This window comes from Uloborus diversus, chromosome 5 (assembly GCF_026930045.1).
Source record: "Uloborus diversus isolate 005 chromosome 5, Udiv.v.3.1, whole genome shotgun sequence".
Taxonomy (NCBI): Eukaryota; Metazoa; Arthropoda; class Arachnida; order Araneae; family Uloboridae; genus Uloborus; species Uloborus diversus.
Genome location: NC_072735.1, coordinates 161674915 through 161701726, shown reverse-complemented (window position 1 = coordinate 161701726; position 26812 = coordinate 161674915). Strand labels below are relative to the sequence as shown.

The 26812-nt window shown below is 33.3% G+C and overlaps 1 protein-coding gene across 2 annotated transcripts in view; it reads right to left on the bottom strand.

The window, feature by feature from the left end:
* Positions 1–26812, bottom strand: part of LOC129222231 (RNA-binding protein 26-like) — a 55918-nt gene that overhangs the window by 16988 nt on the left and 12118 nt on the right. For both annotated transcript variants that reach the window (XM_054856709.1, XM_054856710.1), the window contains exons 5-9: positions 18082–18189; positions 12591–12704; positions 8789–9016; positions 5954–6210; positions 1813–2013 (exon numbers count right to left, since the gene is read on the bottom strand). In XM_054856709.1, coding sequence (XP_054712684.1) covers positions 1813–2013; positions 5954–6210; positions 8789–9016; positions 12591–12704; positions 18082–18189 — 908 coding nt within the window. The remainder of the gene's footprint in view (positions 1–1812; positions 2014–5953; positions 6211–8788; positions 9017–12590; positions 12705–18081; positions 18190–26812) is intronic.

Sequence of the window (26812 nt, the reverse complement as noted above, 5' to 3'; positions counted from 1 at the left end):
TGAAATTAAATATGCAAAAAGCCTACATATATATGTACAGAACAGGGAAAGAACCTGCGGAATCAAGCTATGTGGCTCTGTCTGTGCCACATAACTGTTGTCAGTGGCGGCGATAGGGAGGGGGGGGGGGGTGCAGGATATCGCGCGCCCCCACTTTTTATGGTAAATTTATTGATTTTACTTTCCAATTTAGGAACCAAAACTAGAAATTATATAAAAAGCAGAAATGTCAAAATTTTCAGAACATAATTATTTCTTTAACTTTGTATATCTGCTTAAGAAACATTATTTAGCACAAGCAATGCCTTTTAGTTTTTGTATTGATTGTTTAGATATTAATAAATCAATTGTTTTACTGAAACAAGCCATACTTGTTTAATGAAATTATTACCAAGTGTTTGTGACACCTCAAAATACTTCGGGGAAAAATAATGCAAGTCTAATTCCTGTCCAAGTATTTCTTCAGAGAAAGGTATTATGTACCAAATCCATCAAAATCTCAAGAAAACATAAGTTGTTAAAAGTTCAAATCGTTGACACTAACAGTGTATCTTTACATTTTATTTTGTTGTTTTAGAGGAAATGAAGTAGCATTGAAAATGCTAAGAAACTGAGAAATAAGGCAGCTTCAGCAGCAGATGATGGTTATGAATAAAGTGGCCAGATGACCCACTTTTGGAGTGACTGTCCTAATTTCTGACTCACTGACCAGTGTCCCCTTTAACTATAAACATTAATTTTGCCTGTTGAACTGTCTCATTTGGCAGTGGTAGATCTTGGATTTTTTGCCGGGTCCAGCAGACACTTGATACTAATACGATCACTCATTTCAATTCTAGCTGAAGTTTTATTTTAAACTAAGAAAAAAATCTCAAAATTTTAATCTTTTTTGCAAATCTTGAAGCTACACATGGTTTAAGTTTTAGGTATGATTATAATATATGACAATGCTTGGCATGGTTGAGGTATAACCATAAGCATTGTGACAAATTCTGTAAATAGTAATTATTTTTATGATTAATTTATTGTAATCTGGATAAATTTGGGGTTTATTCCATTATTTTTCCTCTAAAATTATCTTAGTAACGTAAACTGTAAATAGTTTCTTATAATGAATAAACACCCCCCTTACAATTGAATGAAGTATACAGTCCCCCATGTTTGATAAGATTCCTGAATGAATAAAAAGAAAATATGAGAAATTGGTAGAAAGTAGTAGAATTTTCGGCGTGATCAGTGCTTAGGTCTCCTTTCAGTTGTTGCGAAGAAAGTGTGTATAGCTGTTATTCTGAAGACTTTGCGCTGTGTTTTTGCATATTTTAATGTAAATACGTGTGCTACCGTTGAGTTTACGGTGTGAATTGATATTTCCTTAATTGCAATGGTTAATTTAGCAGTTGTTAACTACATTTCTTGTACAAAGCTGTAAATAAATCTCCCGTGTTTTTCTCAAGAACTGTGTCGTAATAAAAAGAATTTCTTGAAGTGGCCAGACTCATAACAGTGTCAAAATGTTTATAACTTTATATTATGGTATAAGCAAAAACAAATGGGGGGGGGGGGGGGGTGACAAAATTAAGTTCATACAAAATGACCTCAAAAGTCATAGTCCAGACTATGTTTGTCTAAAAAAACGGACTCGGTTGGCTGATATAGCCAGCCTCAGACTAGCTGATATAGCAGCAGTTTTTGACAATAAAACATTGATCCATTACATATTACCAATCTATTATTTCATTATATAATCCAGGAAAAAAACATTAATTTCCGCCAAAAAGTCGGATTAAATACATGAATAAATATTTGACTCACTTGACTTTTTGCTGTATCAACAGGTGTTTCTTGTTTTTTATCCTCTGAATTTTCATCTTTTTCCTTCTCTTTAGGACTGTGGAAAAAAACTTTAATGAAACGATTATTGAGGACGGCACCTGAACTTCTGTAAGCTGCATGCGCTTCCTTTTCACTGCGGAACTGGATTAATGCAGCTTCGGGATCTCCATTATATTCCACCTGTTGTATAAAACTTATCAAGTTCTTAAAAATATTAAAACACACACACATCTCTAAAAAAATAATCTGTCTGGCCCTCAGTGCACGTGAATACACTCAGTGGTTCCCAATATTTTTTTATACTGCTTCCCCCTCTTCCCTTTAATCTAAACCAGCAAACCCATACAAAAATTGACCATTCTAAATTTACATGTAGTTTTCATGTTCTGAAATTGAAATATTTTTCATAAGTAAACCATTTGATGCGTCATTACTACATTTGATGTTGCTCATTTGACATTAAAAGTATACAGCTAAAAAAAATTTACACTAGGTTGATATTTCTACATTAAGTAAGACTTGGCTTGAATTAAATTGTAGGTTAGGCTAGGGGTACTATAAAGGTTTTTGTACGAGGACTCCCCTCAGTTCTTGGTGGCCCTGTATTTCATTAAGAAAACATGAATGAGCCCTTCACTTGTGATCACTTTTGATCTTGCTCTAAGTTATAAGCTTTTTAAATTTTGGAAGAAGCCTAAATTCTGCATTGTTAAAAATTTTAAGAGAGCTGTTATTAAAGTACTATTTAACTTAAAAGGCCAAAACTTGCACTGCTTTCTTCAATCTTTCATGCACTTTTTTTTGTAAAAAATAAACTTAATATGTGAAAATTCAAAATCAAAGTTTTAAATTTTCTTTAAAAAAATATATGTTACTAAACCTTCTGTTAGCAACATTTATTCAAAATTTCAAGATGGAACTCCAATGGTATCATGAGAAAAAAAAAAATCCCTTTCAAAAGTTTCTTTAATTCTTGTTGTAAAAAGCGTTTGTTTTATAAAAGAGTAATTCACAGTGGCTACTGCATGAAAACAAAAATATTTAGCAATTACAAGCATTCATACCAACTACAAACAATTTTTCTAGTCAAAAAGCATTAAAATTGAAAAAAAAAAAATTTTTTTTGAACCATTTTTTTAGCATTATTTTAATAACAAATTTACCATTCTTTTGTTTAATATATACAGTCAGGCCTCCACACATCTAAGTAGCAAGTTGCTACTTAGATGTGTGGAGTCGTTGGATATGCAGAAGCAAGTTTAATTTTATCATAATTACTACTAAAACATTAAAATTGAAACTAAGTTTATAGATACAACTCTATTTCTAATTTATTTGTAAAGTACGCTGTATGAAAAGAAAAATGAAATGCTTATTACTTTTAAATAAACAGTAATTCAAACATTGGTCACAATGATCATACATGCACTCCTGTTTGTGAAAATTGCAACACCACGAAGGACTTAAGCGAGTGAGCTGAAAATTGCAGGAAATGTAAAGTAGGGCATGATATGCAAATGATTAGAAATGCAATAGCCAGGCGTGTATGATTATCGGTGGTTATATGCTAGAGTAAACGTTAACTGAATCTTTACTATGCCTCTTCGACGAAAGAAAGCGAAATTTGAGCAAATTTCGGTGTTTGAACGGGGTAGAATTGTCGGCCTTCGTGAAGCTGGATTGTCTTATCGTGCAGTAGCCGCTCGTGTGCAGCGTAACAGCAGCACAATCAAGCGTGTTCGAAAGCAGTGGACGGACGAGGGTCGGACAGCTCGGAAATCCGGGAGTGGACCCCGAGATGTGATGTCAGCTCACGATGACAGACACCTGGTGCGTATGGCGCTGACGAACCGCAAAGTTTCTTCTAGACAATTGGCAGCACAGTGGTCAACAGCTACAGGTGTTTCATTGTGTGCTTCATCAATTCGGAGACGTCTGCGCGCAAGGATTTCTTTATACAGGATTCCTTTCATGCAAAACCATCGCAGCCTGCGGTTACAATAGGCCAATGTGCATAGGAGTTGGCGAGATGATTGGCAGCAGGTCGTCTTTTCTGAGGAATACCGCTTCAATTTGTGACACCATGATGGCCGAATTCGTGTCAGGCGCTATGCCGGTGAACGGCACATTTCGGAGTGCATTATCGAACACCACATTGGCGAACACCTGAAGTTATGGTCTAGGGTGTCATAGCATATCATGGACGATCACAATCGCTACGAATTGTGGGCAATTTGAACAGTACCCGATACATAAATGAAGTTTTACAGCCCCAAGCTATTCCTTTCCTGCAAGGATTGCCAGGGGATGTATTCCAGCGGGATAATGCCCGTCCACATGTTGCCAGGACTGTCAAATCCTACCTTGATTCGCAGCAGGTACAGCTTCTTTCTTGGCCTGCATGTTCCCTGGATATGTCACTGATTGAACATGTGTGGAATTTCGTTGGGCGGCGTCTCGCTCGTGATCCTCGTCCTGTTGCTTCGACAGACAAACTTTGGTTGCGCATACAAACAATATGGAATACTCTTCCGCTGGCAGATATTCAAACTTTGTTTCAGTCCATGCCGAGTCGTGTAGCAGCTCTTATTGCGGCGGGTGGTGGCCACACAAAATACTAATTTCTATCTCTTTTTATTGTTTGTTTGGTTTGAAAATGTTATCATTTATTTGTACCATTACCACTCAACTGTGTATTAAATTTCATTCAACTATGATGCTTCTTTCATGCTGTTGCAATTTTCACAAACAGGAGTGTACTTTCTTTAAAAAAAAAAGAAAAATAGAGCTATGAAAATTTTGCTGAATAGCCAGTTTTACGAAAAGTTCCAGAGGAAAGTTTGTACTTTCAGTTCACTGAAAACGTCACCAGGAAAATATTTTTGAACTGAAGTCCAGTATGTAATGGTTCAAACTTCCTATAACATTTCATTTTCTGATGGCTTGGTAATTTTTAGATTTTTACTGAAAGCTTAGCAGATTTAGGAATGAAGAACAACTGTTGGGAAAAAGGAATAACTAGAAATTTGTTTTACATAACAAAGTTGAAACATAAAATCAAAAACTACTTAGTTGTTTCGTTCTAAAATTTATAAGTTTCTCCATTTGTTTGTCCATCTCTGAACCTTGACTTGTGGTGTTTGTAATGACAAACATTGGGCTTCCTTTTTCTCCTGACTTTTATTTTTGTGAAGCAAATAGTCTAAACTAGAAAAAAAATGCCTCTCTATGTCCAAAAATAATTTTGATATATAGAGATTTTTTTGATACATGGAAATAACTTTTTTATGTAATGAACATTGAGATTTACTAAAAGTTCAATATGTAGAAGTTCAACTGTACATGTATAAAGTTGGACCTCGATATGAAGTCACTTCTCAGGAATTCACAAAACTAAGGGCAACCTTGTAACTGATTGATACTCATTTGCCAAGGTATGAGTATATAAATAGTATCATTATTTGTTAATTTAAAACGTCCAATGCTTTGCTTTTTCTTTATGTGATATGACAGGTGTCACATTACTGTCAATAGTCATAAACAATATCAGTGACTTTTATTTATTTTTTTCAAAGCAAGAAAAGAAAGTGATAGTGTTCAATGTACAAATAAAGCATCTTCTTTTTAAAGTTAATTTTTTACTACCAGTTTTTCGAATTTCCTTTTTAAACTAATGGCTGGTTAAAGCATTAATCTGGTTAAACAGAGGCTGGTTAGTCAGAAGTCTGCTGCATTTTCTTAATTTCATACAAGGCAGAAAAATGAAAATTGAGGAGAAAAATCAACATCAAAAATGGGGGGGGGGGGAATCAACATTTTTTGTAATGTTTGACATGCAGGGAAATGCTTTAGTTTGACAAGGCTGAACTGGATCCGTTAATTTAAACTGCTTTACTGGTAAGACTTATTTTAGGAGAATGAAGAAACCAAAAAGGGTCAACAATGAGAGCTATTTACTGGAGTTCAGGGTTCATCTACTGGAGTTAGGGTTCAAGTTTCAACTATAAAAATTTCACCAAACAGGCAACCGCTTCATTCAAATGTAGAAGCAATATTTACCCATTATACCTTGACAGGCAATTTTCTAGTTACATATAAATAATACATAATGTAAACTTACCTGCAAATTAACAACAGTTCCAAACTTTGAAAAATGACCAATTAAAGCTTCAATGGTATTTTGATGCCTGGGTACTTTTCTTACTTCTAAAATACATCTATTAGATGTTTTTTGCATTTTAGAAACTGGACCTCCAAGTCTAGAATAATCAAAGGACTTTCTCTTCTTTTCAATTTTGTTTATACCATCTGTAGTTAATACAGTAGAATCTTTAGTAGAATTTGAATGTTTTTCAGAATCTTTAGCTATCACTTTGGCTAAAAAAACAATGTGTGTTAGTTCAAAGCATTAACTTAAATTAAAAAAAAAAAAAGTAAATAAATAAATTACAATGCAACATAATGTATGTCTTTACATTATATCTAGTATTTTGAAAACTATATTAAACTACCTACAGAGACTACACAGATATACAGATTTTAGTAGTCCCTATGGAAATTTTCAGTAGTTTTGAAAATTTTCAATAGTTTAAAAAAAATTATATTTCTATAAATTGTATAACATTAAGAAATAAAATTAGATATTTTTTAGTGTGGCAATTTGATTCCAAAACACTAAGCTAAAATTTATTTGTAAATGGAGATATTTGCTTCAACTTTCCAAAACTGAATATATCTTTCAAAATTTCATTACCTGCAAACAAGTACAGTGAAATAAGTTAAGCACGAAAATGCTTTTCATAAAAAATCGGTTAATATGAAGTGATATAGTGGTCCGTACAGTATCTTGTGCACTTTAATATTCATCTTTTAACACGAAATTCTTTCAACATGAAACATTTTTTTGGTCCCTTCGGTTTCATGGGAAACGTTTTTTTACTGTAGTTACAAAGATTCAATAAATCACATGACTTACAGAAAAAAAAATAAATATATAAATAAAAATATTAGTGGCAAAAGATAAATATGTTTTTATACCAATAAACCAAAGTTTAGGAATATATAGCAGAAGCTTTCTAAAGAAATGAAATAATTCAACACTCGCCATTTAAGGATTGTAAATAAATAAAAAAAATGATGTAAACTAATAATACTATGAAAGCAGTTAGAACATACTATTATTTCATAAATGCTATCAGTTCTATTTCTGGTTTTGTGAGCAAAACCAGCATATTTCTGGTGCATTCTAAAAAGCATATGGCAACTTTGATCGTTGTGTCCGTTGTGCATGATACTAATATCCTTTGAACAGAATGTACAAAATGCTATGTTATCAGTTAAATTTTATTTAACAAGGAAATTCTTTTGCATATGAATGAATTTTTGACAACTGTTTATTTTTGGAGGATGAATCATCAGTTGCAGTATCTCAATAAATGCAGTTCATTTTCATGAAAAAATATACTGCACTGTTAAAAACAAAATGATTGAAAGTGCAGCACTCAAACAAGACCATTATTTCTTAGCCCTATTTTTAAAAATCAGTAAAGAGTCATTCCACGTCAACTTACTTAATTTTTCAAATCGCCCTCATTGGACTATCTCCGATTTTGAAGAAATTTCATGAAGGTGTACACATTATTTTAAATAAACCGATGCAAGTTTTCATCTTCAAATATGCAAACCTTGAGGATTTGGGATATTTGAAATAAAGGGCTCATGCTTGCAAAAAATGTGGTTACACTGCAGGATTTCAATTTTGGGAGATTTAAGTACTTTTGCTTATTAATACGTACAAGTATCTTAATGAGTTTAAGCTCACTAGCTTTTGTGTAGCACATATGTAAACTCTTGACAAAATGCAGTGGGCAAATTTTTTTTTTATTATGGAGTTTAGGTTGTCAAACTTTTTACAAAAATAACTCAAAAATAACTTGCTATTAGAAAGAACAAATGATTTCCTATCCGAAAATATGTGTGTGTGTATTTTTTTTTAAATGGTATTCTTTCAGATGACTGAGAAAATGAGCATGAAATACTGTCTCGTGTAACAAATTGACATGTTTAGGCTAAGCTTACAGAAAATGTTATATTTAAAAGAGAGGGGAACCCTGTTCATCTCTCCTAGCAGAGGATCAGGACTATTGCCACTCAATGTTAAACACCACCACTGTTAAAACCGTAGAAAGAACAAGTATACTCTGGCTTGTCACCAAGAGCGTTAAACACTGGTTAAGAAAAGTGGGTTTTAGGACTTCAGTAGAAATTTTTCCAAAATATTTAAAGCATAACATATTAATAATGCGCTATCAGAAATAGTACCAAAGAGCAACAAAGGGTTATATATTTTTAAGATAGTTTCACTGAATTGAGCCAGAAGTTTCACAAAAGGCAACCACAAAACTTATCTCCATTTAATTTTATCACTCACAAAAGTTCTTATAGCTTTTGATTTTACTTTTTATCTATGTGGATTTTTTCCACTTGTTTCATCTTTAAAAAATGTTTTCAACTTTCCAAGATTTTGTATATTTTTCCTCTTGTTGACCACCTGAGTTTTTGTGACAATCAACTATGCCCTGAGCATGTTCGGTAGCACATTATGTTTTGCCAAATAAAAAGTAAAGTCTAGGAATAAAAAAACAAATATAGGCATAAGGTGAAAAGAACAGAAAACATTTGAATCCAATAAATAAATTTTTGTTCTTATAAAATAGTCCTTTTTGCTATGCCCATGCATTATTACATATACAACTGTTTCATCCTTATTAGGGATATAGAAACTAGGAAACATTATACAGAGACTTTATACAAGTTCTACTCATATGAGCAATTCAAAATAAAAACTAGAATACTAGCATTTACAACAATATAAGATATCAATATTAATTCATGCCAAAATCTAAATAGAAATAGGTTCTTAAAGTAGTAATATAACAACCCATCCCTTACATACCAATGTCATCAGTTTTTACAATGGGAACTCCTATTAATTCCCTGGTTCTTTGAGGTTTGTACGGTGGAAATGAAGAACTTTCATATGAATTTGGCATCCCAGATGAAGGGGGTGGTAGACCAGCGATAGGAGGAGGAGGTAAATGCAAAGGTGGAAAAAAACTCATTTGTTGTGATGGAGGATTTATAGCAGGAGCTTCTGGATTATATGGTTCGGGGATGTATGAACCTGCAGAAAATGTAAAAAAATTATTTTTCCCCCTTTCTAAATTAACTTCATGGTTAGTACTATTGATATTTTGTAACACAGAAATCTGAAGAATAACACAACAAAGGATGCATTGCTAGTAATTATTACCTCAAATAAAGACAAACCACAGTGATACAGTTCTATAGTGTGACGAGAAATTCGTAAAGCATGCTACCAATGTGAATTATCTCATTGCCCATGACAATTAGTTCTGGACTGATCCTGGTTTTAACCAAAATAAAGCTGCAGATCCATTAGTTTGCTTCTAGTTAGAATTTCTATACAGTAATTTATAGTTATCGTTTTATGCTAACCTGTTTGATGTAGTTTAGGTTCAGGCCTGGATCTGTAAATTTTGGGCCCTCCCAGCAAAAAATCATCAGGGCCCTTAACTGCTGACTAGATTTCTACGTCACTCAGAACCACAGGCCCCCTTAGTACAGAGCCTCCCTCCCTCTTCTGCACTATGGGTACGTAGATCCAGGTCTGGTTAGGTTGCAACTTTATTTGCTCTTAATAAAATGCCAGAGCAGGAAGACATTTTTGACAGTCAAAACTAAGAAGTTAGAATCTCAAATTTTTAAAGATCCACACAAAATACATTTCAAAAAAATTTAAAATAATTTCTTTTTTATTACAGTACCAAATCATTCTAGAATTATTTTTGATTAGTTTTTTCATAACTGCAGTTCCCTCTTTTAGAATGAAAATTCGGAACATTCCGACTATGGGGTAGGCAATTAAATGAATCACAATTGACATCTTCGAAGGAAAATTTTGTACAATGTTCAATACATCATTTTGTTTAGTAAATTTTATTTCAAGTAAAACATTCAAAAAAAAAAAAAAAAAATCTTCATTCAAAAAAGGAGCAAATTCACCCACAAGCTCAGATCTTTTGTAATGAGTAAAAAGGTTTCTTGTAAGCCCAAAATCATATCTGAAATTTTTATTGCTATTTAGTGGATTGAACAATTGATTTTGATTAAAAACATTTTGCTACAAGGTAGTTTTTACTCCTTGGAGCATCAAAATTTAAGCACAATTTCTTTCCAAAAAAAAAAAAAAAAATTAAGGGTAAAAATAGTTTTGAATTTCTGTTTGGTATGCTTGATTTTATAAAATGTTAAAGAGATGTTGAAAAAGATAACACAACCAAAAATGATGAGTAAAAATACTCAAAACCTGAATATCTATATAACACATTAAACAATTTAAAAAATAGAGGGGAAAGTAATAAAAATTCAAACGAACATTTCAAAAAGCGAATAATATATTTATTTATACAGTATTTGGCTTGAAGACAATTCATTTCACAAGGAAATTAAAAAAAAAAGCAAATGCCTGCTAAAATTACACATGTTTTTTTTTCACAGGCAAGAGAAACAAAATATAAAAATTAGCAAATTAATACTGAATTTCAATAGATAAAAACCAAACCAGGGTAAAGTTTTACATTTAACAATTAAATATACAAGTTTCATCACTTTGGCCTTAAAAACTTAAGATATTAAACTTTTATAAACTGAACAAGTTTTATGAAACAAAATATCCCATAACTCAACTCTTAATTCCATTTACTTTAAGAAATACAAGGACATATTAAAATCAAAACTTGAAGCTTCAAACATTTTAAAGGGAAAGAAATCTTATGATTCCTGGAACAATACAGTTTGTTACATTTGTGTTTTTTCTACCCGAAACACTTGTTACGTAATTTTGAGCTAATTTCAGCCTTAATATTTTCATTTACAGTCAAAATTCTTAATTGCCAATCACCTTAGCGGATTTTTTACATATCTGTAACCTATTCCAATGTGTTTGATTTTTTATACCATTTTGTTTTTTAAATATGTAACTGATGAGTGTTATTTAAATAAACTCATTCTTTGGTTAATTATCTTTTTAATTTATAGCAATTGATAATTTAAATGCTTTGCACCCTTTCAAGACATTCCTGGATGTCTTCAGGGCAGGATGTCCGGCCCCTTATGGTTTAGAGGGGTGGGACAGGGCGGAATAGCTCTCCCTGGATATCCTGTATCCAACAGTACCAGTATTGACTTCATAGGCAGGCAATGCCAGCCCAAAGGAAATAGCGTTACAGACAGATGCACTCAGAAATAAATAGTATCCTCATTTATCAAATAGTCAATAATCCAGTAGCCCGAGAGTTTCAACAATGAAACTTGCGCCATAGCATGGTAATTTGATAATATGTTTTGGTAATGTTTAACATGCAGGGAAAGGATTTATTGTGACAAAGCTGAACTCGATCCGGTAACTTAAACATTTTCTCATAAAGACTCATTTCAGGGGAATGAAGAAATGAAAAAATGGTCAACAATGAACGCTATCTACTGGAGTTTAGGGTTAATCCACTGGAGTTAGGGTTACAATTTCAACTATCAAATATCACCATACAGGCAATGGCTTCGTTCAAATGCAGAAGAGTAGAAGCAATTTTCACCCGTCATACCTTGACGGGCAACTTTCTAGTACATAATAATAACAAAACAAAATTGATGTAAAATTAATGTAAATCAATATTAACAGCTCTTACTTCCCCAAGAATACAGATGTATTTATATTCTATCAAGAACATTGAAAGTCTTGTTCATGCAATAATTATAATACAGGGGTGAAGTGATCAACTTGTCACATATAGGACATTTTCCACAAAAAATATAGGACAAATATAGGACACATTATATGAATAGTTTCGCTATGAAAAAAGAAATAATACATACATATTATTTATCCTTATCAATGATTTTGTTTTAAAAAACCTTCAACCAAAATTATAACTTACACCTGAAATGACTTTCCTGTAGTTAAAAGAATAATTTTTGAAAAAAGTGTACTTTGTAGACAAAAAAAAAACGAACGAACAAAGTGAAATTTATTGATAATTAACACATCAACTCACAATTTTTGCAGGGATAGAAGTGTCACAAACATAGCTTATATAAATAAATAAAAAATCTTTGTGTTGAGAACTAACAGGAAATAACCAATGCTTTGTAGCACAAACATAGAGATATTTTGTTCTATAAAATTCCACAAAAAGAAAAGATTGCAAAAAGACTATTATAACATTCCGATCAGAAAATGCACTGAACACAAAAATATACCCGCGGAAACAAAAACAAAAAAAACCCCACAAAAACCAAACCAAAAAAACCACGCTGGAAAACAAAACAAACTGCTGTTGCCAAATGCAAAATTCTAAAACCAACTTCAGAATTCGTTCTCGAAACTCCATCCACTACAGTGACGTCATATTGCTGTGGCCAATGAGAGAAGATGCCTGTCGCAGGATTTAGTGAGTTGTGTTTTTTAATTTAAAATTCGTTTGCAGACGTACTTTCGTCGAAAAATCCGAAGTCAGATAGTTTGTTTACTGTTGTTTTAAAGAAATAAATTGGATAAAAAACAGGAATATAGGAAATATAGGACATTTTCCAAAAATATAGGAAATATAGGACGATTTTCATACTTTTTTTGAAAATATAGGATATATAGGACCACTTCGACCCCTGATAATACATACCTGGTGGCAAAGGAAGTAAACCAGGAGGAGGTATTCCAGGTGGAGGCGGAGGTGGGGGTGGAGGAGTAGGCGGTAAAGGAGGTTTTGTCGAAGGACCACCTGCTTTTTCATTGGCTGAAATTTAACAGAATAATATTTAATGAATAACATAAAATTTTTGAAGCATAATACACAAAGAAAAAAAAAGAAAATAGAAAGGAAAAAATATTTTTCTTTCACATTTAATATCAGAGATGGAAGATATAAATAATACACCAACGATTTATGATGATTGCTGAAGAAATATAATTACAGTAGAAGACTTATAATGCACAGCTTGGGACCAAAATTTTTGTGTTGTACAGTTTTTGGCATTATTTAGAGCATTTCACAAATTTTGAAACAAATATTCGGATCATATCCATATATTTGTACTTCAGAATTAGCTTTAACAGCAATGAGTATTGAAGCACTAATTAGACAATATAAGATATATATTGTCATTCATAAATAAATATATTTCGTAATCAAAAGAAAGTAAATTATCCTACACTTCTGCTGGCTTCATGTTTTGCATAACAGCTGCATTTTCAAGAGTAATCTGGTATTATTATTATTTAGTGTGAATAATATTTTTTTATATTTGAAAGCTTTGAATAAAGATGGATTTGTAAAAAATTGTTCAAAAATTTAATTTACCAAACAATTTATAAGCTTTCAAGGTGTAACAGAGGGCTTTTATTAACTGCACAGTTAACTATTTACTTCTGAAAGACAAATTTTCTCCCTTTATTATGGGATAATTTTTTTTTCAACATTACCTAATGTGTAGTAAATAGTTTTCCCTTTCAATGCAGTCACATAGTACAAATTAAATAAAACAGCTAATTTTTCTGAACTTTTCTCAGGTTTCACTCATTCCCTGATTGCTTACTACTTTTTAACTTTTATCACTGCCTCATATACAGTGGCTCCCAAAAGCGTTCGTACACTTTGAAATTTTTTAGTAAAACCAAAGTAACTCGAAACTGAATTCGAATATGAAGTTCAATATTTTTTCACATCATTCCTATGTCATTCCAAATACAAACCATTGGTTTCTTTGAAATATTGACGGATCTTCTTTTTGAAATGGGTCAGAAAACGAAGAGACAGAGAAATAACACGTCACAAAAGTCATCGTGCACTCAAATATTTTCAAATAAATTCAGGATTAAAATTATCATATGTCGTTTTTTATTATTTTTGCATCGAGTTGACACTTAAATGTCATTTGGCTTTAATTTTTTGCTTATTTATTCCTTAATATTGGGCTTATTACTTTAAAATGGCTGGTATTTGTAAAAAACCACAAACACCATTCTAAAATTGATTTTTTTCCTCACAGTAGTGGTAAATTGGTTTGAAATGTCTCTAAACTAGTTCATTTATTTCATTCTATAGTAAAGTGCTTGATAAAATGATTTAAAGAAAGGAATTGGATTGAAAACAAGGCAAGAAAAGGTCAACCGGCAAAGTTAACAAAGTGTGATCGGAGATTTACAGTTTAAAAAAATTATGAAAAACATACATTTAAGCGCTGTAAAAGTTTCTGCAGAGTTGAATGAAAACTTTTACATTTAATTTTCACCCAAAATTGTTGGCCAAGTTCTCTGATTAGCTGGATTACACGGGACATTTTCCTGCAGAAATTTTCTTGGCCGTGCGAAAAGCAGAAAGCTTACGCTTCTCGTCGCAAAATCAATGATAAATAAGCTGAAAACGTTTTGTAATTACGTCTTACTTACAGATAAAAATTAATTCAACATTTTTGGTTAAATTGTTGTATAATTGTAAGCAGAAGAAAAAAAATTAGGAACTTAATCTTAAGAACTTAGTTGGATCAGTTAATCAGGACGGTAGAGGTGTTCTAGTGTGAGGGTGCATATCAGCATCAGGACTTGATAGTTTGGCATTTTTTGATGAAATAATGAATCATGCTCTTCTTTTAAATATTTTAAAAACCAATTTTGAACTTTTAGCCAAAAATTTGGTTATTGGAAACAACTTTGTTTTTTATCAAGGTAACGATAAGAAGCACACGGTTTTCAACGTTTGCGTCTAGTGCCTCGAAAATTGTCCTTAAGTTTAGAAAATACCCCCTCAATCTCCAGATTTGAACTTGATGTAACGTATTTAGAGATATATGGAGGCTAGATTACGAAAATAGGACTTTAAAACGAAAATAGAGCTAGAAACAGTAAGACTCGAAGTGTGGTTGAACACTTAATCAGAAATTACGCAAAAAAAAAGAAAGAAAAAGAATGAAATTTATTTCCAGACGTTTAAAGGTGTTATGAATACTGCATGATATTCTACTAATTAATTACTTAATCAAAAGTTAGATTATTTAATAATATATAGATAATTTATAAAGTGTACAAAGACTTTTGTGAGATAAAAATTCCGGCACTTTTTGGTTTTTGATTTTTAAAAAATTAAATTTTAATATATTTTTAAAAATTCTTATGTAGTTTTGTTAAAAATTGATTATAGATCTTATAATTAAATATCTATTCTGAAATATTAATTCTAACCAATGGATTGTGGACTATTTCGTTGAAAGTCGTAGGTGTAAGAAGACTTTTGGGAGCCACAGTAGGTTTGACCTTAAACGGATTCAACATTTTTTACTACAACAAAGATTATTTGCTATTTTAGTGAAAAGGGACAATGAAATCTCTTAATAATGTAGGTTGAACAAACACATGTACAGCTAAAGAGTTTGAGAAGATTTTTTTTTAAATCAAGCTCTTCAACAATTGGTTCAAGTTTCTCTGTCACCAGGGTTGGCAAGTTTCTGCTGAGGCGGTTAAAACCACTGGTAGAAACCGGCATGGCAAAAACCATTTTCTGCCACTTTGCGGCAGAAACTGGCAAAAACTCACAAAATGAAAAATTAATTCTTGATATACAACAGAAAATACATGGAAAAAATAATTAATTGTTAACCAAAGTACTGTAATTTTTATTACAAAATTATCACAATTCAAAATCAAATGTTACATTGTTTGGACCCTGCAATTGCCTCTTAGAAAAGGTAGTTTCAAAAATCTAAACAAGTTCTCAATTTACTAAGCACAAAGAAATTTTAGAATATTCTTAAAACAGACGAGCTAGCAGACAATGCATCAAGGAGCAAGCAATGTTCGTGAAACTTTCATCTATTGTATAATTGGTCCACCATGTAGTAACTGGGGTCGTGGTAAAAATTTGACTGGAAAAATAAGTTTTGAGAAATGGGGCCAATTTGTTTTGCAAAGCTGTGACATTAGGTACAAAATTTAGGCAAGTAAATTCTGGCACTTTCTTCTTGAAGCACATGACATGATAATTTCAATCACAAACAATTTAGAGGACACATATAAGTGAGCAAATTACAATCAGTAATGCCTGTTTAATTCTGTATGTCACTCCTCTTTCCTAAGCACCCCTGTATTATTAATCAAGGGCACTAGCATGGGATTTTATTCTTTTAAATGATGAAATGATGTTTAATTTTTTAGTTTACTTAAACAAATATCATTTACTAATTACTTGAGGTATTAAAGACATTTTAAAGTTTTTGCCAGTTTCTGCCGGTTTTTACCGGTTATAACCAGTTTCTGCCACTGGCATGGCAAAAACTAGTTTCTGCCGGCAGAAAGCCAACCCAGTCTGTCATCCATTTTTAAGCATGAATGCAATATACAGATATATATCAGAAGGATTTGCAAGTTGATGAGTAATAAATATAGTACTGATAATGAAACAAAATGTTTCAGAGATTAAAGAAATTAATGCTTGAATAATTAATAAATAATAGGCTATTGACATTTTATTCATCAAGCTAGTCAACCATTTTGGAGAAGAACTGATAGCTTAGAAAGAGGGTTTGTTGATTTAAATCCAATGATTATTTTAATTAAATCATTGATTTAAATCAGTTCACTTTATATGTATAAATTAATTTTGCAGTTTTAGAATGCGTTGCTGAATAAAACAATCTTAAATTAAAAAGGCAAAACTACATGGATCCCTCTTTCTGTGCGTGAAACAGATTTCACTCTTGCAATATAGTTTTTACTCCGAAATTACAGTTCAATTCAGTGTAGAACCAAATAAAAATTTATTTTTTCTTATACACCATTACTAATATAGTTAAAAAAAGTAATTGTTCAGCATATTATTTGGCACTAAAATGCACATGATGAAAACCTTTTTTAATAAAGCATAAAACAAAATCACTTCTTATCTAAGTAAAATAACGCACTTTCACCTCAAAAATGTATTGGATAGTTAGAGAAGTTATCTTAGTTTTAAAAGTAAGCTGAATGAATTCATCCATTAAAGGAAATATATTACGTTTATAAGTGTAAAGTAATTAAAAAATACAAATTTTTGAAGATTAAAAAAATATGAATAAAAAAAATTCAATTTAAATTTAAAAAATTCGTTTTTTTTTAATTAAAAAAAATAATGAACCCAACTTAGAAACAGGGCTGGAACTACCATTTTTCCGAACCAGGGCAAATCTTTCCCATCGTCCTTCAAATTTTTACATCTAGTGACAATGAAGGAAAAAAAAAAAAAAAACAGAAATAGGGTGAATTTGATACCCTCAGTAGTTGCCGCACTGGGCAAGGGCTGGCTTGTTTCCCTTATATTCAGAAACAAGCCTTTTTTTTGCTAGAAACTTTGGAAACTTCTGCAGAAATTTTTCATTTTTAATTTGGAAACACATTTCCTAAAGTTGTTCATTATACTAGCGAAGAGCAGATTCTGGTTAATAGAAATAATCTTTGGATTACTTGTCAATTTTTATAACTCAAAGTTCAAATAAGTCTTGTTTTGAAGAAAAATCAAGATTTTCAAATAAAATAAAGAATATTTTTTGAAATAAAAATCTGGAATGATGATCTGATTAATAGAAGAGAAACAATTAGTCCCAAGTGACGTTACCGTGTTTAGCAGAATAGAACTAAAGATAAAATTTGCAGATTTAAAGTTCAAGAACTTTTTTCTCATCTTATGAAATCATTCTTAAATGTGTTTCAACTTGACATGATGACTTTTAACTTGTCAAAAAAGGGGGGGGGGATATAAATCAAAGTGCAGCACAAGTGCTGAAATAACTTCTTTAAAATGTGAAACTCATATGAGACTTAAAGAGACATTTGATTAATTGAATGTTAAAAATCTTTATGAAGTGTTTAAATATAGTTCTGTACCTCAGAGGGATACAACACAATGTCCATCTTTTTTCCAAAATGACATTACAGAATTAAAATCAGCTTTTCTCATATTTCCTAGAGGCATAGAGCACTTTGTCCAAAACCAGTTATTAATTAATTGATCTAGCATATCTTAAAATAACACCAAGTTAACTGTCACTTAGAGGGATAGAACACCATGTGGTTAAAACTACTCCCTTGTAAAGTTATGAAAATGGACATAGTGTTGTATCCCTCTGAGGCATAGAGTTATTTCATACCTTGGTTACCAGGCACTTGAAAATTTAACATGGAAACGTCATCAACAATAAGAGGGTCAACACCATGATCAAAAAGGCACAAACTTCCTAACATGCAGTATCCTTTTTCTGTAAAGAACAGAGGAAAAATAATGACACATAAAACTTTGAATAAAACATTTCATTAGCAATTATACACAAATATATACATTTTTTTCTTCAGGAAAAATTGTTACACCTGAATATGATTGGTCTTTAAATTTTTATATTTTGTTTTTAAGACAAATATATATTAAAACAATTATGCACATAAAAAATGAAATGCTAATTATTTTCTTTTGTAGCAAAAAATACAATTTTTTCCTCTAGCTAGGTACATTACCTTTTGTCAAAAATACGAATTGCATATGCAAATGCACAAATGGTTTTGCATATAATCTGGGCTCTAAAAATAAATATTCTAACATAAAACGGCGTTTGATGCAAAGAAAATAACTCTCAAGATTTGCTTTTGACTTAGATTTCTTTCTTCTACATTATTCCACTATCAAGCACAAAGAATCCCCCAAGTTTACAGCAATAAAGATGTTATTAAAAAAAAAAAATCAAAAAGAGCATTTAAAAACATGGGGTGTTGTGTGATACTAGTATTGAATAATCAAGATTGCTTATTGTTTTCACTTTGCTCAGTAAATGTGTTCAATCCACCATGTTAGTGACTGTTAGATACAAGTCACATAATCATTTAAAATGTTATTGAATAACTTCAACAAATACAATAACATAACCTTGTTTTATATGTTGAAATTGCTCGGAAGTTCAGCCCAATTTTTTAAAATAAAAGTTTCAAAGTTCTGTCAAGAACTTGGAAGGGTTCATTTTGACTAATTTATCATCTTTAAAACTTCGACAAAGGAAATTGTGCCATGTCTACAATGTAGGACTGGGTGATATCAGAATTTTAATACTGCGATATATCGCTCTTCAAATATCTATATTTTTTTATATATTGTTGGGGGGGGGGGAGAGCAAAGGTTATAGTTTGGAGCATTTTATATCGGAAAAACAACAAAAAAACATTTCCAGATATAATAAATACAATTATTTCTCTAATTCAAAACAATCCTGGGGGAGAGGGTATGCAAATGGTATAGCTCAATGCATGAGGAAATGAATAAAGAAAATGCAGCTATAAATTTTTGCTACTATCACACCATACATCCATAAAGCATACAGAAATATGAAATATACCTTTAATTTATATGTCACTAGCTGCATTATCCGATGTTGCACGGTCTACCACGAAAATAAAAGTTTCTTCTAGTGACACATGTTTGACAATCAGGTTTAAAAAAAGAAAGAAAAAAATAGCATAAACATTTCCCGTCAATGTGTAGAAAGCAATTTTATGACTGAAAATTTAGACATCATTGGATTTTTTCGTAAAATCATTCTGGATTTTCTGGTGAAACCCCCCAAAGTGGTCCCCATACATCCCATTTCAACGAAAAAAAACTTATGTGAATTCCTGAGCATCAAAGGACCGCTGCGCCATATTTGAAAAAAAAAATTCAACGTAAATTGGATTTGTATAAGGAAATCACCGTGGGGTGTTTTTGCCTCCCCCCCCATAGGTAGGCGAAAAACTCCCTATGAAAATTCCTAAGCATCAAAGAATCACTGATGCAAATTTGGCAAAGATCCGAAGAAACCTGTGGGTTTGTAAAAGGATATTCCCGGTGGGAGGTCCGATTACGAAAGAAAACTGCCCTATATGTGAATTTTTGAGTATCAAGGGACCTCTATGCAAAATTTTGCAAAAATCGGATGTAAACTGGATTTGCATACGGAAAACCTCCGTGGTGTGTTTTCACACCCCCTCAATCATTGGTAGGCGAAAAACACCCTATAAAAATTCCTAAGCATCAAAGAATCGCACATCCAAATTTGGCAAAGATCCAACGAAAACTGGATTTATAAAAAGAAACCCACGATGGGAGGAGGGAGGTCCAATTGTGAACGAAAATGCGAAACCCCCTTGTGGGGGTATTCGCACCCTGCCCCTTTCCTCATACGTAGGCAAAAACCCCTATGACAATTCCTGACCATCAAAGAACCACTGTGCCAAATTTGGCAAATAGCCGACGAAAACTGTGGATTCATAAAAGGAAACTCCCCGTGGGAGGAGGGTTCCGATTGTGAACGAAAACTGCCCAAATTGAATTCTTGAGCATCAAAGGACCTCTCTGCTGTATTTGGCAAAAATCTGACGTAAACTGAATTTGCATAAAGAAAACCCCTTGTGGGGGTATTCACACCCTCCCCCATTCCTCATAAGTAGGCAAAAACCCCTATGACAATTCCTGACCATCAAAGAACCACTGTGCCAAATTTGGCAAATAGCCGAAAAAAACTGTGGATTCATAAAAGGAAACCCCTTGTGGGAGGAGGAGGGTTCCAATTGTGAACGAGAAAACTGCCCAAATTGAATTCTTGAGCATCAAAGGACCTCTCTGCTGTATTTGGCAAAAATCTGACATAAACTGAATTTGCATTAATAAAATCATTATTTGGTTAATTAAAATATATAATACATTGAAAACTAGTGTTTTTTAATGATACACATATTTTAATATTGATTTTAAAAATGCAATTAATTTTTCTTCAGCAATCAAAAATCCATATTATTAGGTAAATGAATTAGCTCATCAATGTCATTATCTCACAAGCAATTTAACTGAAAAACAAATAAGAAAATTTCTTCACTTATTCAATTCCAGTAGTTGATGACAACATTTAAACTGAAGCCAAAAAATACCAAACATAAGAGCTGCATTGAACTACCGAAGTAATGCTCGGATTTGCTTCGCTACAATAATTAGCGCTTCAAATCCGTCATGGGTGCAAGTTTGGTGATGTGTTCAAGACGGAAAATATTTTCAGCCCCCCTCCCCCCCCCCGCCGCCCGCATGCGGGCTTAAGGAAAAATTTGTATGTATAAATGTTGCAGAGTTCAACAATGCCAGTTTTGGAATCTGTTTGATTTAAATTTTAAGCCTTAAAATTGTAATATTTAAGTGTTTTGACATAATTCCAAAAAATCTAAAATCCGGCAATAAGGGGGGGGGGGTTGTGTCTGGAGGCTCTCCCCCAGAAATTTTTCCAAATTGGAGTCCAAAAAACGCTGTGGTAGGCCATTTTGGTAAAGTTCAGGGAAAGGAGGAGTTCAGGGACTCTTACATCAATTATTTCAAACTGATAGTCCCAAAATCACAATATTGGGCAACCTTCAAAAAATATTAAAGAGGGGGGGGGGAGAGGAAGGTACGGGCTTTCCCGAAATCGAAGATTTACAAACGAAATTGTAATTTAAATTTCATAACGTTTATACGCTTTTTGAATGCACTATTGAAGGGATGGAGTTCAGGAACCCTCCTTCCGCAATATTTCGAAATTGAAGTTTCAAAAACGTAATTTTAGACGATGTTGGATAATGTAAGGGCTAAAAGCGTTTGCAGCACCCCACCATTTGTTTTTTGCCGATCCTAAACATTTTTGTTTGTAGCAGTAAAATCGCTAAGGTCATAAGATTTTCACTTTTGCAACATAAATCAGTTCTGATTCGAAAGTCTACCCAAGGTAGCGCCAACAAACTAGAAAAGAAGGAAAGGTGGGGAAAGGGTAAGGCCGACTAATGATAATGAACTGTCACCATTCCCCCACAGTCTTTTTGAAAAAGAATTCTTTTATAAGATACCAGGTAGTGAAATTAGCAATAAAAAATTGCTTCATTGAAGTAGATATATTTTTTAAACAAGGTACCCTTTCCAACATTCATTAATTAAAAAAAGAAATAGGGGAACTGAATCCTAACTCCAGCAGGGTTCCCGAATCACATCCCTCTTAAGGCACTCAAATATAACCTAAAGTGGCGCTTTAAATATTTCAGCATCAAAGAACTTTGGGAAGAGAACTCCCGAACCCCTTCCTCTGAGTTCACCACAAATGTCCTAAATTTCAATTTTTAAGGCTTCAGTTTCTAAATTGTTTTGTAGGAATAGTATCCCTCTTACCTATAAACATGACTTATGACCGCCTAAAAATTTTAATACTTTAATTCTGGAAACTTTTTGAAAAAATCTTCCTACACCCTTCCCCCTTAAGTCATCCAAAGATAGCCCAAAACAAAGCTCTTAAAATTTCAGAAACTAAAATATTTCGGACTTGGGGTGCGGAATACCCCCCCCCCTCTCATTGTGTTTACTAAACGCAGTGTAAGTTTTTGTTTAAGATTTATTTTTCTATTGAGAGAGCAACTCCCTTCCACACATCGCCAAAGACAACCCAAAGTTTTAAGACTTCAATTTCGAAAATGTTTCGAGAAAGACCTCTGAATTCCCTAACTCTTAACTCACTCAAAAATAGCCAAAATAGCATTTCAATACTTCGGGGAGAGAGACCCCTCCCCCCCCCCCGAACTCTTTCCTCTAAGTTCACTAAATTTTACTTAAATTTGCGGTTTCCCCTTTTCATCACCGAAGATTTAAGAATTTAAATTCTAAAACATATTGAGAGAAAGCCTTCGAATTCCCTCTTCTTAAGTCTTCCAAAGATTACCTAAAGCTGAGTTCTGAATACTTCAGCTTTGAATATTTTTTGGGAAAGGAGAACCCCTAACCCCAAGACGGTCCAAAGTTGCGCTTTTAAGACTCCAGTTTCGGAATTTCGCCTGAAGAGAGCCCCCTCCCTCCCTCTTGACATTGCCGAAGACAGCCTAAAAGATTTAAGACTTCAATTACAAACACTTTTCGGGAGAGGGTCGCAAATGCCCTTTAACTTAAGTCATTTAAGTATAGCCTCAAATCGTTTTTAATACATCAGCTACAAAATATTTTCATGTTAGAACACGAAAACCATCTCTCATAAATTCACCAAAGATTGCCTAAATTAGTGTTTTTAAGACTCCAGTCTTCCGATTCTTTTTTAAAACCCACTTTTACATCATTAGAGACAGCCTAAAACTTTTTGACTTTTAACTTTTTAAGAGTTTGCAGTGGAGAAATATTGAACCGCTCCTAGCTTCAAAAATATTTTCAATTCAGTTCTTCGATATTTTATACTATAACCCGTGAGTAACACCCCCCCCCCCTAGATTGTCCAAGATATAAACGTTTTAAGACCTCAGTATCCTGGGTTAATTTGCGAACAGATTACCCTCTTTGCAAGAGCAGCGTTTTTTCGCAAACTCGTGCTGCCGTTATTTTTCTCCTTTCCTTTCTCTCCCCCCCCCCACCCATATTTCCATTCTAGCGAGTGTTCGATTCAATGACATTAGAATTTAGTGATTCCTCAAGTCTTTGTTAAAAATGCAGGAACGGTTTGCCCATCGGTGTTTCCAACCAGCTTAAAATCCCCCCCCCCCCCCCCGATTATTTCCAAAATTTCCATTTTCATTAAAATCTTCAAAATCCTTGATAGTTTCTGTTTTACCTGGTATGTGGACGCCCTTTGCTGTGGCGAAAATATTTCATCTTGTCAGCAATCACTCTCAATCGGTGATGCAGATTCAACTCTTAAGACATTTTAAGAGCGTACATAATTTTCATTTATGCGTGTAAAGTTTGCAAAAAAAAAAAAAAACACAAATGAAAAAAACGAAAGGATGATCGAAAATAGCATGAGAAAAGGCTAAATTTTCAATTAGAGCCCATTGCTTCGAAAAATCAGGGAGAATAGTGAGAAACTCCTCGGTCTGCAATGCAGTGAGTTGGAAATAACAAAGCTATACCTAAAAAAAGTCAAACGGCGCGAGCCGAAAAGCCACTCCTCTAAAAGCACGTTGCAAACAAAACAAGCACATGGCGGAAAACCGAGAGAATGTCGATGTAAATTTGTGGTTATGGAACGGTCCAGTAATATTAAAGCATATTTTTCAAACACTCAATTTTTCTTTTTTCATTAAAAATTAAAAGAAAGTCATTGAATTTCTTTCCGTCCCGACCTCCGTCTCGGAAATTTTGTCAAGACGGAAATCCGTCCTGAGACGGAAGGTCTTGCACCCATGAAATCCGTTAATGCATACAATTTACATAAAAACCCTATTTTCATGCATGTAAAGGATCGATGGAAGTTCCGTCAACGGCGTATGTGCCGCTTATTTGGCGAAATTAAGAAGTTCAGTTTCGTTCTATTTGGGGTTGCCAGTGAAGCGAGATTTTGTCAGATCGTTTCAATGGTGCTGTATGTTATGAAGGGCATTAATATTTTTCCTCTTAATTTCGGAATTAAAGTTATATTTATTCGGAACTGAAAAAGATGAGCTGCACTCCCTCTAGAGAGATAAATGTGCGACATAAGTATTCTTATTGGGATTTTTCATTTTTTTAAAAAATAAAAATAATTCTGTTTAGTATTTTTCTTAAACATTTTATTCAGTGCAATATCAATGGTATATGTTTAATTTTAACTATGAATCGTATTGATACCTCAATTGGTTAATTTTTAATTGTTGCATTAAGATGCTTTTTTAACCAATACACGTTCACTTTTATGGGCCCACGAGAGGTCATGTCAGCTTTGTCAGAAAGAGAGTGGGGTTCCCTGGAAGGACCCCGCTCTGAATGATAGTAGTAGTAAGTTTTGAAAACTTTATCGGGAGAGGGGATACAGAGACCAAACTGACAAAGGGGCCCATTTACCTTCGGCGACCTTGTGATTTTTTTCCCTTTTACTATAATTCAAAATTAAATAACTATTTGAAGAATGCAGAAAATATCTTGAAATTTCAAACACTCACCCATCATACACAGCTATGAAAGATTATGTATTTTTAAGTCGGCATTTTAATTTCTCCGTACTTTTCTTTTGTCTATGTGGTAGATTATTTTAAATTTTAATGGAAATTATAGTGTGTTTGGAGGCCTAATTTATTTATTGATATAAATTTAATATTTTAATGTATTTCTAGGGATTACTGGTGCAAAGATTTCTGAAAACTCACCAAAACCACGTTACAGTAAATCTGCCTAATATTACAATTGTGTACATTTCTTACTGAATTGATCACTTCTTGGTAATTACTTCATGAATTAGGGTACAAATATTGCAATTTATTTGTATTTTTGCATTATAGTTGGTAAAAACAAAAGATAAGAAAAGATTACTTGACATTTATACAAAATTACAATTTTTAGAAATAAGGAATAACCACCCGACTGTAATCCTTGATTGCAAAAACTTGAATAGGTCTTAAACATTTTTTTTCCTTTTAACAGATTTCTTTTAGTTCTTGTTGTGAGTTAAGTAGATTGATTTTTTTATTGATCTAGTAGTAGAGGAGTTTCCCCATAACAGTTTTGGTTTGCAGCAATATGCACTCATGTTTGTGAAAATTGCAACACCAAGAAGGAATTATACAAATAAACTGAAATACACAGGGAATGTATAGCAGGATAAGATATGCAAATGATTAGAATTACAGACACATCGCTCATGCGTGGACCGAGTTATACTCTCTGAACTGCCGCATAGACTCTGTTTATAAAGGGCTGTAGAAGTGTTTTGGAATTATTGTATAATTATCTGATGATGGTAGATGATTCTCTAGAACTCAATATGCCTCGTCCAAAATGCAGAGCATCATACGAACGAGTAAAAGAGTTTGAATGTGGCCCTATGATCTGCATGCATGAGGGTGAATTTAGGTATAGAGAAATTAGTGCCTGCACGTGTCGTAATGCCTCAACTGTGATGCATATCGGTAAAAGATTGACAGAGGACGATGAAATTAGCCAAAGTACTCGCACCAGCCCACGCAACCGAATGACGCCACGGGATTCTCGACACCTCACCCGCCTAGCTACGATGATGGATCCTATAGCGTCCTCTTGTACGCTAGCACAACGTTGGAGTATGGCTACAGGTGTCACACTTGCTGCATTGACAGTTCGTCGACGTCTGCTGCTTCAGGGCCTCCATGCAAGGATTCCCTTTACCCTCAACCATTGTCACTTTTGGCTTCAATGAGCTCACCAGCACACCCAAGGCGTGCAAACTAGCAACAGGTTATCTTCTCAGATGAGTCCAGATTTAATCTGCATAAAAAAGATAGACGTGTACGAGTCAGACGTTACACATGGGAACATGTACTTCCAGAGTGTGTAATCCGACGTCATACCAACATAACGCCAGGCATCATGGTCTGAAGTGCCACTGAATATTAAGGGCAGTCCCATCTAGTCGGAATTATGGGTAACCCCAATTGCAAGCGCTACTTTAGGGACGGTGTGAAGCATGAGATATTACCATTTTTTCAGAGCATTTCTAGTGCAGTGTTTCAGCAGGACAATGCACGTCCACATGTCACACATAGCGTACAAGTGTTCTTCGGTGCACAACAGGTTACCCTACTTTTTTGGCTTGCTCGTTCTCCAGATATGATGCCAGTTAAGCATGTCTCGGATTGTGTTGGTTGGAGACGCCCATGGGACCTCATCCGGCAGTTGGTATGGATGAACTTTGGCATCACATTGAAGCCATATGGGATGCTATTCTCAATCATGACATTAAGCACCTGGATGATTCAATGACAAAATGTGCACAGGTTTGCATAGCTGCGCGGGGTCGCTGCATTCGATATTAATTTTCGTTTAATTGTAGCACTACGAGTATTATGTGCAGTAAATTTTATTTCTTTCCAATGAGTCCTTCATATTGTTGCAATTTTTACAAACATGAGTGTATATATATACAT